This window comes from Acipenser ruthenus, chromosome 14 (genome assembly GCF_902713425.1).
Source record: "Acipenser ruthenus chromosome 14, fAciRut3.2 maternal haplotype, whole genome shotgun sequence".
In the NCBI taxonomy this organism is placed as follows: domain Eukaryota; kingdom Metazoa; phylum Chordata; class Actinopteri; order Acipenseriformes; family Acipenseridae; genus Acipenser; species Acipenser ruthenus.
The window spans coordinates 25517994-25538134 of NC_081202.1; the positions used below are offsets into that span (position 1 = coordinate 25517994).

Below are 20141 nucleotides of genomic sequence, written 5' to 3' on the forward strand. Positions count from 1 at the left end.
AAGTGAGGGAGAGAGGGAGGGAAAGAAGGTCCACGGCTGCTGGTACCAACACCCTTATACAGCACAGAGAGACAAGTCATTAGATTCAGTGACATTGCTATACTTCCATTGATTCTATATTTAGATTCTAGCAGTTGGTGGCATGGACTTGTATTCAATGAATATAGCAATAACTACAACATTACATTTGTATAGCACCTTACATGACCAAAGCTGTCAAATTTGACTTAAAAGCTAAAACATACCGGTAAGTATTGAGGCCACATAAAAACAGGCACTGTATTGAATTCTTAATATTCTCAAGTAAGGTCTACACTCAAGAGGCATAGCAGTTAAAAGCCATATCATCCTGACTATATCTCATAGGTTCTGGTTCACATCAAAAACGCATCAAATTTAAACATGCATTTCTCCGTTCAGTTTATTTTTTAGTAGTATAGTCAGGTATTTCCTGCTGAAAAAGGAGACCCCCTCGTTAACGCTTGCTTACATTGTTGTTGTGCTTCCCTGATCTTGCAGATAACCTAATATTAAATCATGGCTTTGAAATTCCACTGCAAAGAGAAAACCTGGCAAATATATATTTGTTCAATCCCTTTATTTCTTAATGCTGATGCTATACAGAAATCTTACAGGGCAGATTTATTTTGGCTATAGACCGTTCGTGGCTCCTCAACTTTATTCTTGTATTTCCCTGAACCCTCTCAAAGCAGGAGGAAGTGAACAGCAAGTTTATGATAACATACACAGAGCCTGCATTTGGGTCTTCTGACAGTTTTAGAACACATCAGTATTCAATGGCTTCCTTCTTTTATCTCCCCTCCGAACAGTGATTTATAAAAGAAGAAAAGGAGAGCGGCCTCTTGTTTGTTTTGAGTTCATTGTTAAAGTGACAGTTAACTGCGGTGAGAATGGATTTATTTATTGTTACCAGCTAGAATTCCTACTAAAACAGAATAACACAGAAGCGAAAATATGGAAAGAAACGTTCTGCAGTAACGGCACACGATGAACCAAACGTCCATTGTAAAAGTCCAATGTCTTGAAACACAGTGGTACAAAATACTACCAGACATTTTTCAAAAGGCACTCTCTTCTCTTTTGTTCTAGCATTCAACATTATTTATTATGTCCAAAAATGGTTTGACAAGGGCCTAACAATGGGCCTGTGGAAACCAATGCATCTGAGGCACTTTCTGTATGCTGAGGAACAATTCCACCCCAGGAGCTCAGGGTAAATAACTATTCATAATACACACACAGGGGCCTGTGAACAAACCATATGGAAATAAAAAAGTAAACATTTATTAACCTCTTTCCGGTGAGATGGGTGGAAGAACAGGCCAGTGGTTGAGGACTCTGTCATGCCAAATTTCCACAAAGGAGGGTGTCCTCTCTGACTGTGAGTGTTTGCCTATAGAGATGGTTTGTTCTTGGAGTGGGCCAGTAGCATTGCTGTGGCAACCAATCTTACTCAGGTTGAGATTCTCAGTGTTGCTGCTGATATTGGTTCCATGGTAACTCGATCCTAACAGCAGGGTTTTGTTCAAGGTGTCTTTCTCCGAACCTGTGCTGGCAGGAGTCTCTGGGTCCAGTTCAGAGTCTGAGGAAGCAAAAGCTGACAGAAAGATGGAGGAGGTGCGCAGCTGGGAGAGTGGGGTGCTGCTGGCCTGTCCAAGGTCACTGATACCTGTGCAATACAACAAAAGACTTCCTCAGCTACATATTGTTTGTTTACTGAGTAAGACTAAAACCTTGGGTGACATCGCATTGGTTAGTATACTGAAGAGCAATTATTTGGTAAAGAGTAAGCTTCCTTAGTATACTGCAGTTGACTGGAGTGATGTAAGGTCATTAGGAGACAATGCCCAGACCAGCTGCTCCCTGGGAAAGGGAGGGTCAGGGAGTTGAACTCGAACTTGACATATCTGTTGCTGTGAAAGTCTGTCACTGAAACATAGCCTGTACTGGCGAACTTGAAGATGTTCCAGCCTGCCCATTCACTATAGCATTTTCTTATTTAGTGGTGGTTAAGGACTGCTAAAGGGAGATGCTAAATACGTGTTCCTCAGTATTCAAAGCCACTATGTATGAACAAATATTCAACTATTAAGTGTGGTAGTACAAACACCTCCGAAGTAGTTAAAATCAGTTCATCTAGTTTTAATTTAGAGGCATTCCCTACGTACTACATTTTAAAAAATCCTTGTTAGACAGGTTGACTTCAAAAGACAGTTCTGTTTCTACTTCCCACAAATCAACACTATGCAGTTGTTGGTCAAGTTGCTATTTTTTAACAATCATAAATCCTGCACCAGAATAGGACACAATAGGAATAACTTACAAAATAAATTATGAAAAGAAATGTGTTCAGAAACTATGAGATGCCCTCTGTAGATTGTGTCAAAACTGTACAGAATGGGTTGATCTAGAATGACAATCATACAAAGCTGATCAGAAATGCTTACTCTACATCATTGATTGCTGCAGATACACATAATAATGGCAATGTAAAATGGGCACTCTAGATGTAAGATTATAACCTTAAAAAATGAAGCAAGGGTTATTGGACTTTACCAGACTTTTGGGAGGTCCTTCCACTGTGGAGGCTGGTACTCCGACTGAAGGCACTAGATGGGGGTCTGCTGAAATCAGAAAGAGACTCTTCGTTGCTCGACAGGGCAGGTGTAATGCTCTCCCTGAGCTGGTCCAATTTGTCTAGCTCTGCGTCATCCTCTTGCAGGCATGTGTCTGCCCAGGGGACCTCAAGTTCTCCATATTCCTCCTCTTCTCTGTAGTCTCTGATCGGCTGGGTCACAGGTTGGGTACAATTCTGAGTGTCAACATTGTCTTCTGCATGAGAGGCTGTGCTGGGTGCAGGAGAACTAGGCTTTTTATACGAGGCTCGGTCAAACACAATTAGGTGCTGGACATGACCAGCGCTTTTCTTGGGATTGAACACTGAAAGAAATTAAACAGATAATGAAACTGACTGAACTGTTTTCAATCTGTTAAAAAAAACTAAACTAGGACTAATTTTAGGTCTCTTAAGAACATAAGTTCAGTATTTCTGGTTTGTAAGATATTTTTGTGTATAAACATTGGTGCAAACTTTGTACTGAGGCCAGAGTTTACCTGATCCAGAAACAATAAGGGGTCCACATTAGGTCCCACGACAGACCCTCATGCTATGTAAAGCAGCACAGATTGTGTCATACATACACTTAACCAATACCCATTTATAAAGATTACAATTACCTCATGTTAAACTTAATGCCAGTAGTTGAGTTAGTAGATTATCATTTTCATGCCACAGTAGATGTTCATTTCTAGATTCATTTTCTCTAATTGGGAACTTTATGAAAGAATTAGCAGTACCAAGTACCAATAATTAATTGTATTACTAGTATCATTTACAGACATGGAGTGAAATGCAATAACTATTGGTATCTTACATTTTAGACTTTTTATAATGTCAGTGTTTGTTTTATCTAATACATGCTAGTGATTAGATTACAGGCAATATACAGTAACACCTCAATTAATATTTAAGCAATAAGACACAACATTATAGAAATTACCAGCAATTTTGAGCCACTTTGGTAAATCCTTGTAATACTATATCTACACGATAGAACCAAAAATGGTTAATTAATTCATCAGTTCATTTATTTTTGCATTTGTTTTTTTTTTTTCTCTGATGTATCCATGTTCTCTCTGAACTGATGATGCACAGACTGGTGATGGCGTTTCTCATCTACAGGAATAACCTGTTGGCTGGAGCAGAGCAGCATATTGTGTATGGTTACATAACATTGCACACACCTAATTGTTTCCTTTTTAGATAATCGCATCAATAAATATTAACATAAGTAATGCCTGGGAAGAGAACAAAACTTCAAAAACTCAAACATAGTGTATAATCTGAGGTAAAACTAGGTCTACTTGACTTTATTTATTCTTGGTTTTATTTAGCACCACACTCATTTGAATATCATTGTCTCAACTCTCTTTTGTGCTGCATATGCTTTGAAAAGTGCATTACTTGAGTAAATAAAGAGCATTAACAATCCAGTGTGTTTATTAGGTGTTTAACATGGTTAAGAGTTGAACATGTGAACATTTGCATTACACCCATCCGGCTTTTAGCTAGACATTGCTATGTACTGTAAGTGTGGCTAAAACAAACCTTCCTTTCTAAACCTATGAGACAAACATGCTTCTGAATTCAGACATTTGTACAAACAAACCCCACAATACCAAATGAATCCCCAGGCTGTACTTAGCATATTAACATTTTCTTGCTAATTTATCAAAATGTTGGACCATTTCAGATTACAATTTCATAGAGCTCTATGCATCACAACAATAAAAAATAAAACCCAGCCATCCATTATAATCTCTTAAAAAGCACAGCGATTCTCTTCTCAAAACCCTATTCTTTCATTTTGCTGATCCGCTATGTAAAGATTGAAAATAACCATCTACGCTTGATTAATTAGGTTTGTAACTATTGTTTTGGAACCAGACAATATTTCTGAAGATTTGAATAGTTCAAAGACTGCCCTATGGCCACATTGCCAATACATCTTCCAATACACACTGGTTACAAGCATTTTTCTTCTCAATATGTTGTCTTTGGTTGGTGCGACATTGTTTGAATGTAAAGCTTTTTGGGTCAAAATGTTTTTCTTTGCATCACAGCAGTGGTGCTGAGCACAGCACTCTGACCATACATCTTCCATGTCACAGCCATCAATGCACATGATGCTTCCTGGTGACCAATCAGAACTGCACTGACATCCTAATGGGGGGCATATTGGCATACTGAGCTCTTTAATGACAGGCATTGTTCAGGGCAAACAAAGGAATAATTAACATGGGGTCTTGTGTGAAGGTCATCTATATGCCACATTCATCATAATTTAAAACTCAAAAAGGAAAAAAATCAGACATGCTTTACTTGTGGCCACCTCTGAAATTTCCATTTCAAATGTATTGGCTTGCAAAGCAAGCATTTTCTTTCATCCTGCTTTGCATCTGTGACAGATAACAATTTTCACACTATTTTGTTTTACTTCAGAACTATTTTGATAAATTAAATGGTTACTAATGCCTGGAATTAGGAGTGTTTAGCTGTAAGCTGTATGCAAAAGGAAAGTAAAACAAATGCCAATATTTACTTTTTGAGGAAACACTAACTTATGTCAAGAAGATTCATCTTTCAGCTACACAGTTAACACTTATTTGGGAGCCACGCACAATTTTCTTTTTACAAAGAAGAACTAAATCTTGCATGGATGAAAAGCAAGTTAACTTTTTTTTTTTTTTGTTAAACTTTCCGTAAATATTTTTAGCAGTGTATCCCTTTTTCATTGGTCTCTGATAAAGGCTTTTACTAAATTGAGTGTGTCTGTGAATAGATTGTCTTTATTGTGTTTCTTGTCTTATATCGCCATTTACAAATACAAGTAAATATGAAAAGAGAAAACACAAGCCTCATCCATTAAGGAGAAGGTTTTATTACAGATCTCTCTCTCTCTCTCTCTCTCTCTCTCTCTCTCTCTCTCTCTCTCTCTCTCTCTCTCTCTCTCTTTCTATATATATATATATATATATATATCACATTAAAACAATGAGTTTATATCATAAATAAATGTTTTGGGTTATATTTAGTAAGGCTCCAATTCTCGGAAGAGGCAGAGGAAAATAAATCAATAAAAAACATGCTGATAAAATATTTTTTTGCTGTGTCCACAAAAGTGTCCAGACGAAGGCTTTTTGGATGAATCATTTATTTGCGCCAATGCTGTAAGAAATGCGTCGGCCCCGTTCTATTTTTGTTCACCCGTTCATGCTGATCTAGTACCTATTGCTTTCTCATAAGTAACATTACTGTATAATAAATCCTTAAAAGAAGAGTTGAGTGTACTGTGGAATACATACAGTATTCAGAATACAGGAAGCACATGAAGCCTTGCAAATATCTTCTGTTGTGTCAACCCAAAATAATGAAACCAATGAGGAAATCGGTTTTGTTTACATTTGAATACATTCATGTTGCTTCATAAGTAATTGTATCAAAGTCAGTTTTTTATAGAGAGATGCGAAATCATAACTGCACTGTTTAAAAGCTGATACTAACTTATGTAAAATATAGAGAAGAGTAACCTTTTAATGTTTTCTTTATTTGTTCATGTGGAGCTTTATACTATTTTATTATTCACCAGCAAATGTTAAAATACAGTCTTATTATTCTTTTTTTTAAATAGTTCAAATTTTTAACTGATAAAAAATGAAGTAATTTAGGCTTCATTTAAGACAAACATACAGCCTTAACTGAGAGTTTTAATTGCATATCAGAAAACTATATTCGATAAAATAATAAAACTTTTCAATAGATTCTACTTTCATGAATTACTAATATAACGCTATTGAAATAATGCAAATAAATAAGGGAAAGAAGGGAAAAGAACAGCTTCCCCAAATCCCCAGTGCTTTAAGTAAGCCTGTTTATATTACTCCTGCTGGCTCAGATTGATTGCTACCTTATTGTGCCTATCAATACAGTGCAAGAGTTGGGAGGGTAGGAGGCTCAAAGAAGATTTCTATAGAAATGTGACCAGGCACTGGGTGAGCCTTGATACCAGACTAATGAAAAGACCTCTGTCAGTCTCTCTTTCTGTATCCCTATCAAGCCACCAATAACATCCTAACTCACAATAAGCCACGCATTGGGGATATAGCGCCCCCCCCCCCCCCCCCCATTCCCATTACAGCAACCCACCCACCCATCCAGAATCCTTTTATCTCCAATCCTGATCCCTTCGATAAATAAAAAAGGCAGCCAAAATTGTGCTTTGCCTTCTTGCCTGAGAGGGAGAGGGAGAAAGAATCAAGGGAAAGCCTCCATGGACAATCCCTGCTTGTTATATCCCCGGACCATGTGACCAAAGTCATTCTGGGGGATAAAGAGCAGGAGCTGAGTACCAGATTTATGCAATGATCTTTTCACAATTCCCAGACTTATCCCATCTGTTATTCGAGGGGCCGCTTGAATGGCATGTGTCAAGAGAGTCATAGCTGTGCAAACTGCCTTAAGAAATCGTCAAGCCAATTTCCTTTTTTGCAGGGGGTGGGCCAATTGTTGCTGAGCCGACCACCATATGGTTGAATAATTAGTGCAGAAAATGCTCTCCATCTCAATGTAAGGCCTTACAATATGTATATTAATGGAGAGCTGATGACGAATGCCTATGCATTAACATCAGTTCCAAGGCTGTAGATAGCCTCTCCAGTGTGATCTTTTCAGTCTTACAGGAAAGAAACCAGAAGGTTCAAGTTTTCAGAAGTTGTTGATATGCAGCGTTGGGAGGTAACATGCAATGCATTACTGCAATCGGATTACATTTTTCAGTACCTCGGCCTGTACTGGGGAAATGTGGTAACTGATTACATTTTTTTGTGAAAAAATGACATTGTTACTTCCAGTTACATTTAAAGGGATGACGACTTATTCATACAGTGGAAATCAAAAAGGACAAGGCTCAATTGAGTCCTGACCTAAGTCTGTCAGGACAGGAGTTGGCCACTCCTGAGAGGTGACTATTTGTAACTGTAACTGTAACTAGTGACAGGTTTTGCAAAGTAAAAAAAATAATAATAATTGTAACCATTTATAATTTCGTCAAATAACTTGTAACAGATCACTTTTTAAAAGTAACTTCCCCAACATAGGTGTAGTTGTAGTACATCCACAAAAACACAATATAGCTATATATACAGTATATGAATTTCAGGTATTTACTTAGGTGAGGTAGCAGCAGCCCAGAAATACTTTAACTGCTAATTTACAGTGAGTCCCAGTCATACTGATCAGTATTGAGATGTCAACACTACCCAATAGAAATGATTCTTAATCAAATCCAGTTAGATGTGTGATAGTCCAAAAATCAGTGCTCATAATATACTAGCCAGTAACACGATAAAAATTGTTAATGCTGTATATATATATATATATATATATATGTATATTGTATGTATGTATGCATCTACTGTATGAATGTATGTACTATATTTGTCTTATGTATTTTATATATATATATACACATACGTTTTGTACTTGAGGAACGGCAGCATCGGTGTGACCTCCTCAGTATTAAGAGCAGGGACACTGCAGGGAGTGGCAATGTGAACTTCACCTCCTCTCTTTTGGAAACAGCTTGAAAAAGTTTTCAAGAACTAATTGCGCTAAATAGTTTCTTGGTATGGTAACATCTTGAAACATTTTCAACATGATTTTTGACCTTGGAAAAGGGATTCTAGCATGACATGAGCAGCTTTCAAAACAAAATATACAAACAACCTCTACTTTTGCTATTCATCAAGCCATGAAATACAGTAGTACCATAAACCTGGGTTACCTGCACAACTCCAATTGCTACTTCGTGCAGTACGAGCCTGGTTTCGCTGCGCATCCAGTGAGTCACATGGATGTGATTGTGGCTTCGATCTGTGAGCTCCGGGGGGTCCCAAGGACCCAGGAGAGGACTTCATGTGGGCAGCAAAGCGAGGGCAAGGCAAAGACGGTCCATGCGAGGGCGGGGTTAGCTGCAGTGACCAGAGAAACACAAATCAGTTAAGCAAAAGGTACTGTTCATAGTACATACAGTGACCCTGTGGTTACACTCTATGTCACAAATAGACTATGTATTCCAAACATGGACAATTCTTTATAGGGGCAAAAGTTCCACAAAAAGTCATAGAAAAGTCTCAACGAACGAACATTAGTAAAAAAAAAAATGTGACACATCAACAATGGACTGGATAAAGTGAATCAGCACAAGAACAATATCATAGTTCAGAATCTATTACTGATTGAGACTGATTCATATAATTTAAGGATGCTGAAAAGGCATAATATCCCAACAGATCTTTATCACTCCTTCAAAAATGAGGTTCCTCACTGTCAGAATATTTGCAACCCAGCTAACTGACAGCATAACTTAAATCACAGCAGCTGATCACAAACTGTGGATCTCTTGATAGTGTCTAGCAATTGCCTACAGGTTCTAAATACTGTATCACAGAGAAGGAGCTGTGTTTATTGCTTTTATTATTCTTAGTACTTTATGTATTTAACTTTTTTTTGGATGCTTTGAACAAGGAATCCATCTAAAATCAAAATAAAACCACTTTCTAATTTAAACAGGTGCAGTTTGTTGTTTCAACTTTAAAACAAAATATAAAATCCCCAATTCTCTATTTGTTTTTCTGTGATGCCTCCCCCTTGTGGACTGCAGCAGATAGAAGCTCCTTACATGTTCACACTTGAGGCCTGGTAACAGTCTGGCACCTAACAGAGCTGAAGATTAAAGTTATTTAAATAAATTAATACATATTTTCACGACCCGTATTGGGTATTCTCTTAATTACACATTATGCAAATGCATTTACTGAAATCCTGACAAAATTCTGACCCTCACATTACCTGAAGAGAAGAATCTATAGTTGAGTAACACCTTCAACAGACAGACCTTTTTAACACATGGGAAAACCTCAACAAACCAAAAACGGTATTATTACTGTTAGTAGTATTTATATTATTACTATTACCCATTTGAATATGTAAAGCAGGTTGACGTTCAAAAACCTTAAAGAGTAGAAGGTGATTTAATTTAAAAAAGGGTTTACAAAATTAGATTAACTCTGCAAGTGCACTGTGCCTTTATCTTTTCTAAAGCTTCCTGCTGCTGTGTTTCAGTCCTGCTCTTCATCTGAAGACAGCTGTCAGTTTTTCTTCAATTGCCCTACTGCTACGTGATTGGCATTTATCAGAACTATGTTTAACTGCATTAGGTTTGCTGCACTAACTAGTGCATCCTGGTCTCTAGTTTATGTCTCTAAGAAAAAGACATAAACATATCACTAAATAACTGCTCCTTCTTTATTCAGTATAAATACTCTTTGCTTGAAGTATTGGTCTGTCCAAACCCTTATCAAAGCAGAAGTCTTCTAGTTATCTTTACCGTGTCAAGACTGTACTCATCCCTTCATTTTCATGTTTTTTTTTAATGCATTTATCCATGTTGTAACTAAATTACACATTGCAGTTTTCAATTCACAAAACTTTAGCATTGATAGAAGACTAGAAATGATCAATTCACAAAACTTTAGTATTGATAGAAGACTATTTGTGAACACTCTTGGGGTTACCAGTAGTTTCTTCCACTTCAGTGAAGGCATTTACTGGTATTTTATTGGCCACCCAACTAGAAGGTTAAATATCTGGGAATGAATTCACGTGTGTACACAAAAAAAAAAACTGAACGAGGAATTATTAAAATACACATTGAAGCAAACCGTGTTTCCTTAATGAAATACATTACTGTGATCATTTTACCACTGCTTGTTTGCAAGGCATTTCTATGGTTGCCAGTCTGTGCATGGTATAGGCTACCATTGCCAAAGTATGTTCAAATCATTTTTCAACAATGGTAGCATGGTGTTCCAAATGTCTGAGAATTGATTTAAATCACAACACAAAAACAGAGAGCTGTACAAAAACAGCTACTGTATAATCATTGCAGCATTTCACATTAACGCTGTATATCATCAAGAGATTGCATACTCATCATGCTCATTAGAATGTCTAGTTCTAGATTGAGCTAAACAGCTTGCTGGATTTGAATGGGATTATTGGCTGCACTTGTCTCCTCGCTCACAGAGCCAGCGTAATGATTGTTACTAACCTGAACCAAGCAGGGATTCTCTCACCCCTCCAGACTGGTAGTCAGTCTGTCCTAATGGGTTCAATTTAGATTTGTATCCAGTGTGAGCCAATACCAGCTGAAGATCAGCCTCACAGTGGAAATGAACCTATGGAAACTTTATGGTTTTGTTTGTTTAGCTATGTTATTATTATTATGTATTTCTTAGCAGACGCCCTTCTCCAGGGCAACTTACAATTGTTACAAGATATCACATTATTTTTACATACAATTACATTATTTTTTACACATTATTTTCATGTACAATTACCCATTTATACAGTTGGGTTTTTACTGGAGCAATCTAGGTAAAGTACCTTGCTCAAGGGTACAGCAGCAGTTTCCCCCACCTGGGATTGAACCCACGACCCTCGAGTCAAGAGTCCAGAGCCCTAACCACTACTCCACACTGCTATATTACTATATTAAGTATATTTTATCACAAGGCATGCGCTTCTCCTCAACCTGTCTGAGCCAGCACAAAGCAGCACTTTATACACGAGACACATGTTTTTATTCCTTCTCAAACAGAGCCTGTCTAACAATGAAAGATACCACAACAGCAAATATTGATTTCCATGATTGATGGCCTACCTCTTGCTACAGACTCTGCCTCCACCAAAGCCAAAGACCCTTTTTGTCAGGAAATAATTTAACATCACTTTGTGTACCACAACGTTCGGAAAGTAAATATTTAATTCTAATAAATTTCTCTCTGTGGGCGGCATGTATTTATTTATTTATTTATTTATTTATTTAGGCCTCAGCATAATTGCACCTGTCATCTTTGTGCTGGTTACACAGGTCTCATGTGTTCTAGTTTATTTTTCCATTCGGCTTCAATATATTTTATCATTAGCAGTGTAAAGAACACTAACAGGACTTACAGTCTTAGAAGCTACTTGTTAACACGTCTTATAATGACAATAAAAAGCACTTCAGAAATGTACAGTAATGGTAAAATTCCAAATTATACCCACAGTATAGAACAGTGCATGGGGAGATATGCAGGATTCCTTGTGGCATGTAGCTCCTCCATACGATAATTCAAATATGTATTAGTACATAATGTTGACCAGTTGTGTAGCAATCCAGATTTGAATGTGCTCCAGCCCACATCAATTCTATATTTAACAGAGTAGCTAATGTAATTAATTGTGTAAGTTAACAGCTTGTTAAAGTAGAACTACAATTGCTGACATGAATGCATGAAGTCTATTAGTTGACATCCCAGCTGGCAATCCAGAGAAAAAAAACTGGAACGGTCCCACCCTACTGTATAATGATACGAAGTGACCTATTGTCTGGGACCAAAACAATCTGAAAATCTTTCTTAGCTGAATAGAAGTTTGTTTGAATTTCTTTACCTTCATAAAGAATCCAGGCTTTCTGTAACTAGGTTAAACCCCCCAGAAGACTGAGCATGACTTTTTTTTTTTTTTTAAATAATAATTTTTTAGTTTCTGCTCATTCTAATTAAGGTTAATATGGGGAAGCCCAGACAGTACAAAGCATTGTTGGGGCCCCGCAGATTTAGGCAGGAAAATCTGATTATCAGCTTGTGTCAGAAGCCAGGCTATAATACTGCTTAGCATTCAGCTGAACTTTGTATCCACAGGAAGAGATAATTATTACTCGTCTTTTCAAATCCTGCATGTCTCTTGCATTAAAGAGCCAGTAGCACAAATACTCAATTCAAAACCAGAGCAAAACTAGTTTCAACAAGCCCACTGCTGCTTGCAGTGACTTGATTGAAACTGGGTGTGAATACATTGAAAAAGACTTCTACTGGAAATGTTTTTCATTGAATTGAAGCTTCTTTTAGTATTTCTAAACTCATTGCCATTGTTTTACTGTACCATGTCAGTGTTTTTAATATTTGTAGTTATGGAGTCAGCTGTGGATCGCTCCCCAAGTGACTGTGTGGTCTTTCAGCAACTTGCACACATCAGATAACAAACCCTACAAATTCCATAAAAAATAACAAACCCTACAAACATCAGTACTGTGTAACTTCTCAGGTTTTGCAACATGACCATTGATTTGATCGAGGATGGCTGTGACATGTAACACGTATATGACTTGCTGCACTGCAAGTCCAGCAAAGAATGCATCTGGAAATATTGAATTCTAAAGGTTCACACTACACTGCCCAAATCTCTGATTGGCTCAAAGGGCTATCAAAATCCAACATACAGAAATCCCAAATATACAAAGTTTAGGAAGAGATTTGTTTACTTTGCCATACACTCTACCTGTTGAGCCGGTCTAGTGATACCTGGGATCTTACCGCTAGAATTAGCCATCATCATTCAACACTTGGTAGTATTAAAATACAGATACCATTCTCCAGAACTATACAGCTCAACTCAATAATGCAGAAATGTGTCTTTTTGTTCTCATCTGTCCGCAATACATTTTCCAGCTGTGGTAGGGTTTTGGTTCCTGTCTCTTAGCTTCGAGTTCAGGCATGTCCTAACAGGACTTTATGTTCAATATTTTAACCTGAACTATAGGTAACCCATGGCAGCCACTAAACATTTGTCCTTTGTCATAGTATTCGGCAGACAAGGGCCTACAATGTCCGACAATAAAAGAACACTTACCTGCTTATATGCTCAACATACCACACTAAAAAAAAACTGGATTTTGAACTGACCTACTTTACAGCTTATTAAATATAGAAATAGGTATAGTAACAGGAAAGGGCAGGGAAATATTTTATTATTTATAAAATACCTATTTTAAAATAGAAACAGTATTTTCTATTTTTATTCTAAATAGATTATTTCTATTTCTATTTCAAATACTTTTTTAGAATGAAAAAATGATTTGTAAATGTTTTTAATCAACATACAAAATGGAAAATTACCTATATGGTAACAGTATCCTGGGAGACAGTCAGCATGGTTTTAGGAAAGGGAGATCATGTCTAACCAAACTGCTTGATTTTTCTGAGGATGCAACATTGACAATGGATAACTCCAAAGCATATGACATGGTTTATTTAGATTTTCAGAAAGCTTTTGACAAAGTCCTGCATAAAAGATTAATTCTCGAACTGAACGCAGTAGGGATTCAAGGAAATGCTTGCACATGGATTAGGGAGTGGATAACATGTAGAAAACAGAAAGTACTGATTAGAGGAGAAACCTCAAAATGGAGTGAGGTAACCAGTGGTGTACCACAGGGATCAGTATTAGGTCCTTTGCTATTCCTAATCTACATTAGATTCTGGTATAGTAAGCAAACTTGTTAAATTTGCAGACGACACAAAAATAGGAGGAGTGGCAAACACTGTTGCAGCAGCAAAGGTGATTCAAAATGATCTAGACAGCATTCAGAACTGGGCAGACACATGGCAAATGACATTTAATAGAGAAAAGTGTAAAGTACTGCACGCAGGCAATAAAAATGTGCATTATAAAATAATATGGGAGATAATGAAATTGAAGAAGGAATCTATGAAAAAGACCAGGAGTTTATGTTGACTCAGAAATGTCTTCATCTAGACAATGTGGGGAAGCTATAAAAAAGGCCAACAAGATGCTCAGATATATAGTGAAAAGTGTTCAATTTAAATCAAGGGAAGTAATGTTAAAACTTTACAATGCATTAGTAAGACCTCATCTAGAATATTTTGTTCAGTTCTGGTCACCTCGTTACAAAAAGGATATTGCTGCTCCAGAAAGAGTGCAAAGAAGAGCAACCAGAATTATTCCAGGTTTAAAAGGCATGTCGTATGCAGACAGGCTAAAAGAATGGAATCTATTCAGTCTTGAACAAAGAAGACTATGCAGCGATCTGATTCAAGCCTTCGAAATTCTAAAATGTATTGACAATGTCGACCCAGGGGACTTTTTCAACCTGAAAAAAGAAACAAGAACCAGGGGTCACAAATGGCGATTAGATAAAGCAGCATTCAGAACAGAAAATAGGAGGCACTTTTTTACACAGAGAATTGTGAGGGTCTGGAACCAACTTCTGGGATCAATAAGCGACTAACAACCAAACAAGCAAGATGGGCCGAATGGCCTCCTCTCGTTTGTAACCTTTCTATAGTGCAAGCGGAAGTGTTGGTGCAGGAAACAGGCATGATCAGGATGAACTCCCACCCAATCTAGGAGAAATGATTGGTTATTAACTGGGCTACTTTGATATAAATGGCTGCTATTGCTTGAAGTAGCAGCAATAATTCTATAAGCAATAATGGATGTAGATAGCAGGTATAGAACATATTGTAAGTAATGAAAGAACAACCATAATTTCAATACTGGTTAAATAAACTAATTAAGCCTAATTAAGCCTAATTAACTAAACAAAGCTGTGTCTTCCCTCAGGATATCAGATAGCTTTGTCACTGCTGATCCCCCACCACATGCAAACCCCCTGCAAGACAGACACAGTTATAAAGTACTGTAATGGCCTTTCAGTTTTGAACTTAAAATGATGGACTCGCAGCTAAGCCATTTGAAATAAAATAGTGCTAATAAACAATGTATTCACTGGGAGAAACCCAAGGCTAAAAATCCTCATATGAGAATCCAAAGTTGTTGGTTTTTTTTATATTTTATTATCTAATAATAAATGGACTAATCTGTCCAAAACCAATAGTCCTTTCTATTTTATATACAGCTATGGCCAAAAAGTTTTACATCACCTCGAATTTTAGGATTTTACTATTGAGAAAAAAAAACAAAAGAACTATGAACATAATTTAGATTTATTTTTTTATTTTTTTTACATCATGTAATCAAAGAAAATATACAAAATGATATTGCAAAAGTCTACCGAAACCATAATAGTATCTCAGTTTTTTATCAGTTTTTCATTAAGTATATAGAAAACTACAAAGTGGTACTGTATGTAATTCAATATGTTAACGTAACATTATTCAGCAGGTTTCATTTGTCTTTATGAAATAAATTAGTTATTCTAAAGGGTGATGCAAAATGTTTGTGCATAGTTGTACAAGTAAAATGCCAGCAAACTCACTGCGTTTCTATGTAAGTTAAGCCGAAATCTACAGCAGCAGCCACTACATTCACCTGGTACACTTCACCCATGACAAAACTACTTTAGGAAATATGTCCACTGGACTGTTTTTTTTTTTAATGCGAATTGATACATGCACAACACGGACGTGTATGTGATGCAGATGTAGAAGTAGCATTGCTATCCTGTGCAGCCGTCATTCCAACTAGATCATTGACCAGTCACTTCAATTATCCAGCTGGAATAATCGCGGCATCGAACAGTAATGCTTAGTGAGTAAACCTTAATGAAATGATGCAATACGGAAAAGGGTAACGCAATAAAAAGTTAAAGTTATTAAGAATATCAGATTCTAGAGATTTAGTAGGAGGTGTCCATGTCTGTCCATACATCCATCCATCTGTATGCCACACTTACATTGTAGCATATATACTGTATTTGGAAAACCGCTTATCTAGTGATTATGAAACTTGGTATTAACAAGTTATTGAACATATCCGATTCCTTGGTATTTGGTAGAGTAATATATTTTTCAATTTGACGCTAGGATTCTCATGCTATTTGCTGGTCCTTTACAAAAACCGACGTTTCATTTCACCTTGCACAGATGGTAATCACTAATTCTAAGCAATGAGGAATGCGACCCCCCTCTTACCTACATGCTAGCTCTGTCACAATCCCCGACATGCTTTCTATTGCAGTACAGACCCTAAACCCCTCTTTTCTTCAACTTCTAAGCTGACCTGTAGAGCAGGGTCCTGACCCACAATAACCTACTGAGCACTGATGCAGAGTCTGCATTCAAGTACTGAGACACTTTATTATTCCAGCAAGAACCTTTTCAAATTAAGGGGTGAAAGTGAACAAAGAATAATGCAGGTATCGAAAGTGGAATATTATGCCGACGGTAAAACAAAAAAAAGAAGCTCAAAATATGAGGATAAGAGGATACTTAGTACAAAGTTACGCTTACCATGTCTTCTGGTGTTTGGAGTGAAGTTTAAAAAATGGCAGTATATACAAAAACAATGACAGTGTCGTTTAATTTTTATATATATATATATATATATATATATATATATATATATATATATATATATATATATATATATATATATACTGTGTATATATATATATATATATATATATATATATATATATATATATATATATATATATATATATATATATATATATATATACATACACTTTAGGAAATGTGTCCACGCTTTGCATCAAAGCTCAGTAGTTATCGCGCAGATACAGTAATCACAGCATTAGTTTCACACAGTACAAACACTCAAACCTAGGTCAAAAACAGCAGACATAATATCTGTAACTGGTGATAGAAACAAAGCTCTCATAGAAGAAACCTTTGTTTTAATTTCTATTTATTTATTATTTGACATCAAAATCCCTGGACTGTTTTTTTTTTTTTAATGCGAATTGATAAATGCATAACACGGACGTGTACAGGAACAAAAACACTGCTGTGCAAAAGTCTTAGACTTGTTGCATTTTTCTACTCTGATGCATTATGAGCATCAACAATTTACTCAAAGCCTCCACTAGTGTTTTCTACTATTATAACAACCTTGACTTGCATAAAGAAGGAAAAACATTGAAGAAAATAGCTTGCATCACTCGCTTTTCAAGGTGTGGTATCCAAAGCATAATCAACAAGTACAGAAAAACATCATCTGTAATTGACAAACCCAGGACTGAAAGACCCAAAAATCTGTCTAACAAGGATGAGCAATACTTGAAGATAATATCCTTAAGGAATAGAAAGAAGACAAGCGCTGAATTGACAACAGAACTGGCAGATGGCACAGGTGTCGTTGTCCATCAAATCAACAGTACGTAGGTCACTCTTGAAATCAGGACTTAAAGGTGTTGCACTAAGAATACCTCTGTTAAGAAAGGGGAACAAGACTAAAAGGCTAAAATATGCACAAGAACACAGAAATTGGACTATGGAACAATGGTCAAAGGAGCTTTGAACTGTTGACAGATGGACAACGGTCAATGCTTGTCTTCTTTTTATTCCTTTATGCCGAAGGTAAAACAAAAAAAAGAAGCATATTTACAACTTGCCCAGAAGAATTAAAACAAGAATACAAGAACTATACAAGGCTAGCATCAAAGCGGGTTTGAAAATGAACCTGAAGGAGACTCAACTCATGTTCAATAAATATACCCCTCCACAGGCAATTGAAGTGAATGGGCTCAAGCTTGAAGAAGTCAATAACTACGTATACTTAGGACAGTTAGTTTCAGCAACGGAGAACCAAATGTGCGAAATCAACAGAAGAGCAAAAATGGGCTGGAGTGCCTTTGGAAGATTAAGCATGGTTCTGAAAGGGAACATACCCTTATGCCTCAAGAGGAAAGTCTTCGACCAGTGCGTGCTGCCAGTACTAACTTAGGGATGCGAAACCTGGACCCTCAATGCAAAAATTACAAAAAAATTACAAACTATTCAATGGAGTATGGAAATAAGCATGCTGGGAATAACAAGAAGAGACAGGAAAAGGAAGGAATGGATAAGAGCGCAAACAAAAGTATGCAATGTTATTATACGAGCGAAAAAACTGAAATGGCAGTGGAACGGACATGTAGCAAGAAGAACAGACCATCGCTGGACCAAGGAGATACTAGACTGGATCCCAAGAGATATAAAGCAACCAAGAAGAAGACCTCCAGGAAGATGGCAAGATGAAATTAGGAAACACACCAGAGCAACGTGGATGAGGGATGCAGCAGGCAGGCTTTTGTGGAAGAATCTTGGGGAGGCTTTCATCCAGCAGTGGACTGAAAAAGGCTAAAGATGATGATGATGTATATATACATATATATATATAATGTTGCATAGTATAGGCATGTGTAACCACATCTGATATTAATTTTAAAACTCCTTACATGGTTTAGCAAGTCATGAGAAAAAACATTCTAACTAAAATAATTCCTTGTAAATCTTTATAACCCCATGACTATTGTTCATCTTATTATCAAAGTGTTTTCCTAATTGTATCTCTTGATAAATATCTCCCATGTGGAGGTTTTAAATTGATATTTATGCTTTTTAACCCATAGTTAGTATGCATGTACACCATGGAACCACCAACCTCATGTTTTTTTTATTATTATTATTTCAGAGTAAGTCAGGCCTGCCACCTCAATCGTACCACTTGAAACTACCTTTCAAAATTCAGACCAAATTCTGAGGGTAACAGTTTTTATGCTGTGCTGGCAATGTGCTTGAAGGGAATGTTTCTATGGGGCTAGTCAAGTGGTTGGCCAGCAGTCGCCAGTACCCACCCCATGAATGTCTATTGTTAAATTATTTCCTTTTCGCTCTTAAATAGTTTGAGAAATAACTCTATGAATTAGCATAGGTTCTTTGTGATTTCCTCTAGTACTTTACAATTATGTCAGTCAACATGAGAGGGAGTGAGAGAGGGAGTGAGAGAGAAAGTGAATATCAAACAAGCTGCTGTTAGATACCATGCATATTCCTCCCAAGAGAAGAGGACAACACACTCCCAGAGCTGCACAAGGAACGTTGCCCTGCAGGCCGTAACGCATTTGGCTTGAACAGTAAGTACTACCACAATACAGTACTTTAACAAGCAGCTAATGGTTATTTTTCAATTCAAAACCTTTTTTAGGGGCTGGTGCAAAAAAAGGATAAATGCTCTCCATTGGTGATGTCCAATTTATGCAATGATGCTTTTCAGATATTTTTATTTTAAGCTTGTTGTCAATATCCAGTGTTGTAAATATTTGCTATGTATGTATATATGTGTGTACAGTAATGTTAACAAACATTTTCGACTTGGACCCCCATCTAAGGGGATGGGATTTGACTGAACAATGAAATTGAAAAAAGAAAAGAAAAACCTTGTGCTACCGAGACAAGCAAAAGAATAGGCCCCCAAAATACAAGACAGAGCTCCATTAAAACTAACTAGAAGAAAATGGACACCCCACCCCCTATTCATTCAGTTCATTATGCCTTCACTACCCCATCAGAAAGCCTGTGTTCAAGAAACTGTGGGGTCATCGTTAAAGGTAACTGAGATCAGTTTAAAGAGTAAAATACGAAGGAAATAGGAACATGTAAGCCAGTTTAAAAATGCAAATTAGACCATTAGCTGAAGAAACGCCTTTGTTTTCTGTTTTCTGCTTGCTTAAGCAAAGGCCAGGACAGGATGCATGCAGTGAAAACTCTGGTATCTCCATGGCAACATTCAGTGTTGATTGTTGTTGCCAACGCCACACATACACCTACCAGTGACCCTTTGCATGAGTGTGTGTGGGGATTTTCTAAAATAAGCTCACAAAGGTTCAGCACTGATTAAGTGGCATTAACAA

At 36.9% G+C, this 20141-nt stretch overlaps 1 protein-coding gene across 1 annotated transcript in view; it reads right to left on the minus strand.

Moving 5' to 3' along the window:
• Positions 1 to 20141, minus strand: part of LOC131697472 (uncharacterized) — a 74206-nt gene that overhangs the window by 37525 nt on the left and 16540 nt on the right. Inside the window, exons 3-5 of the mRNA XM_058986510.1 lie at positions 8424 to 8610; positions 2578 to 2961; positions 1313 to 1690 (exon numbers count right to left, since the gene is read on the minus strand). Of these exons, the coding sequence (XP_058842493.1) occupies positions 1313 to 1690; positions 2578 to 2961; positions 8424 to 8610 (949 nt within the window). The remainder of the gene's footprint in view (positions 1 to 1312; positions 1691 to 2577; positions 2962 to 8423; positions 8611 to 20141) is intronic.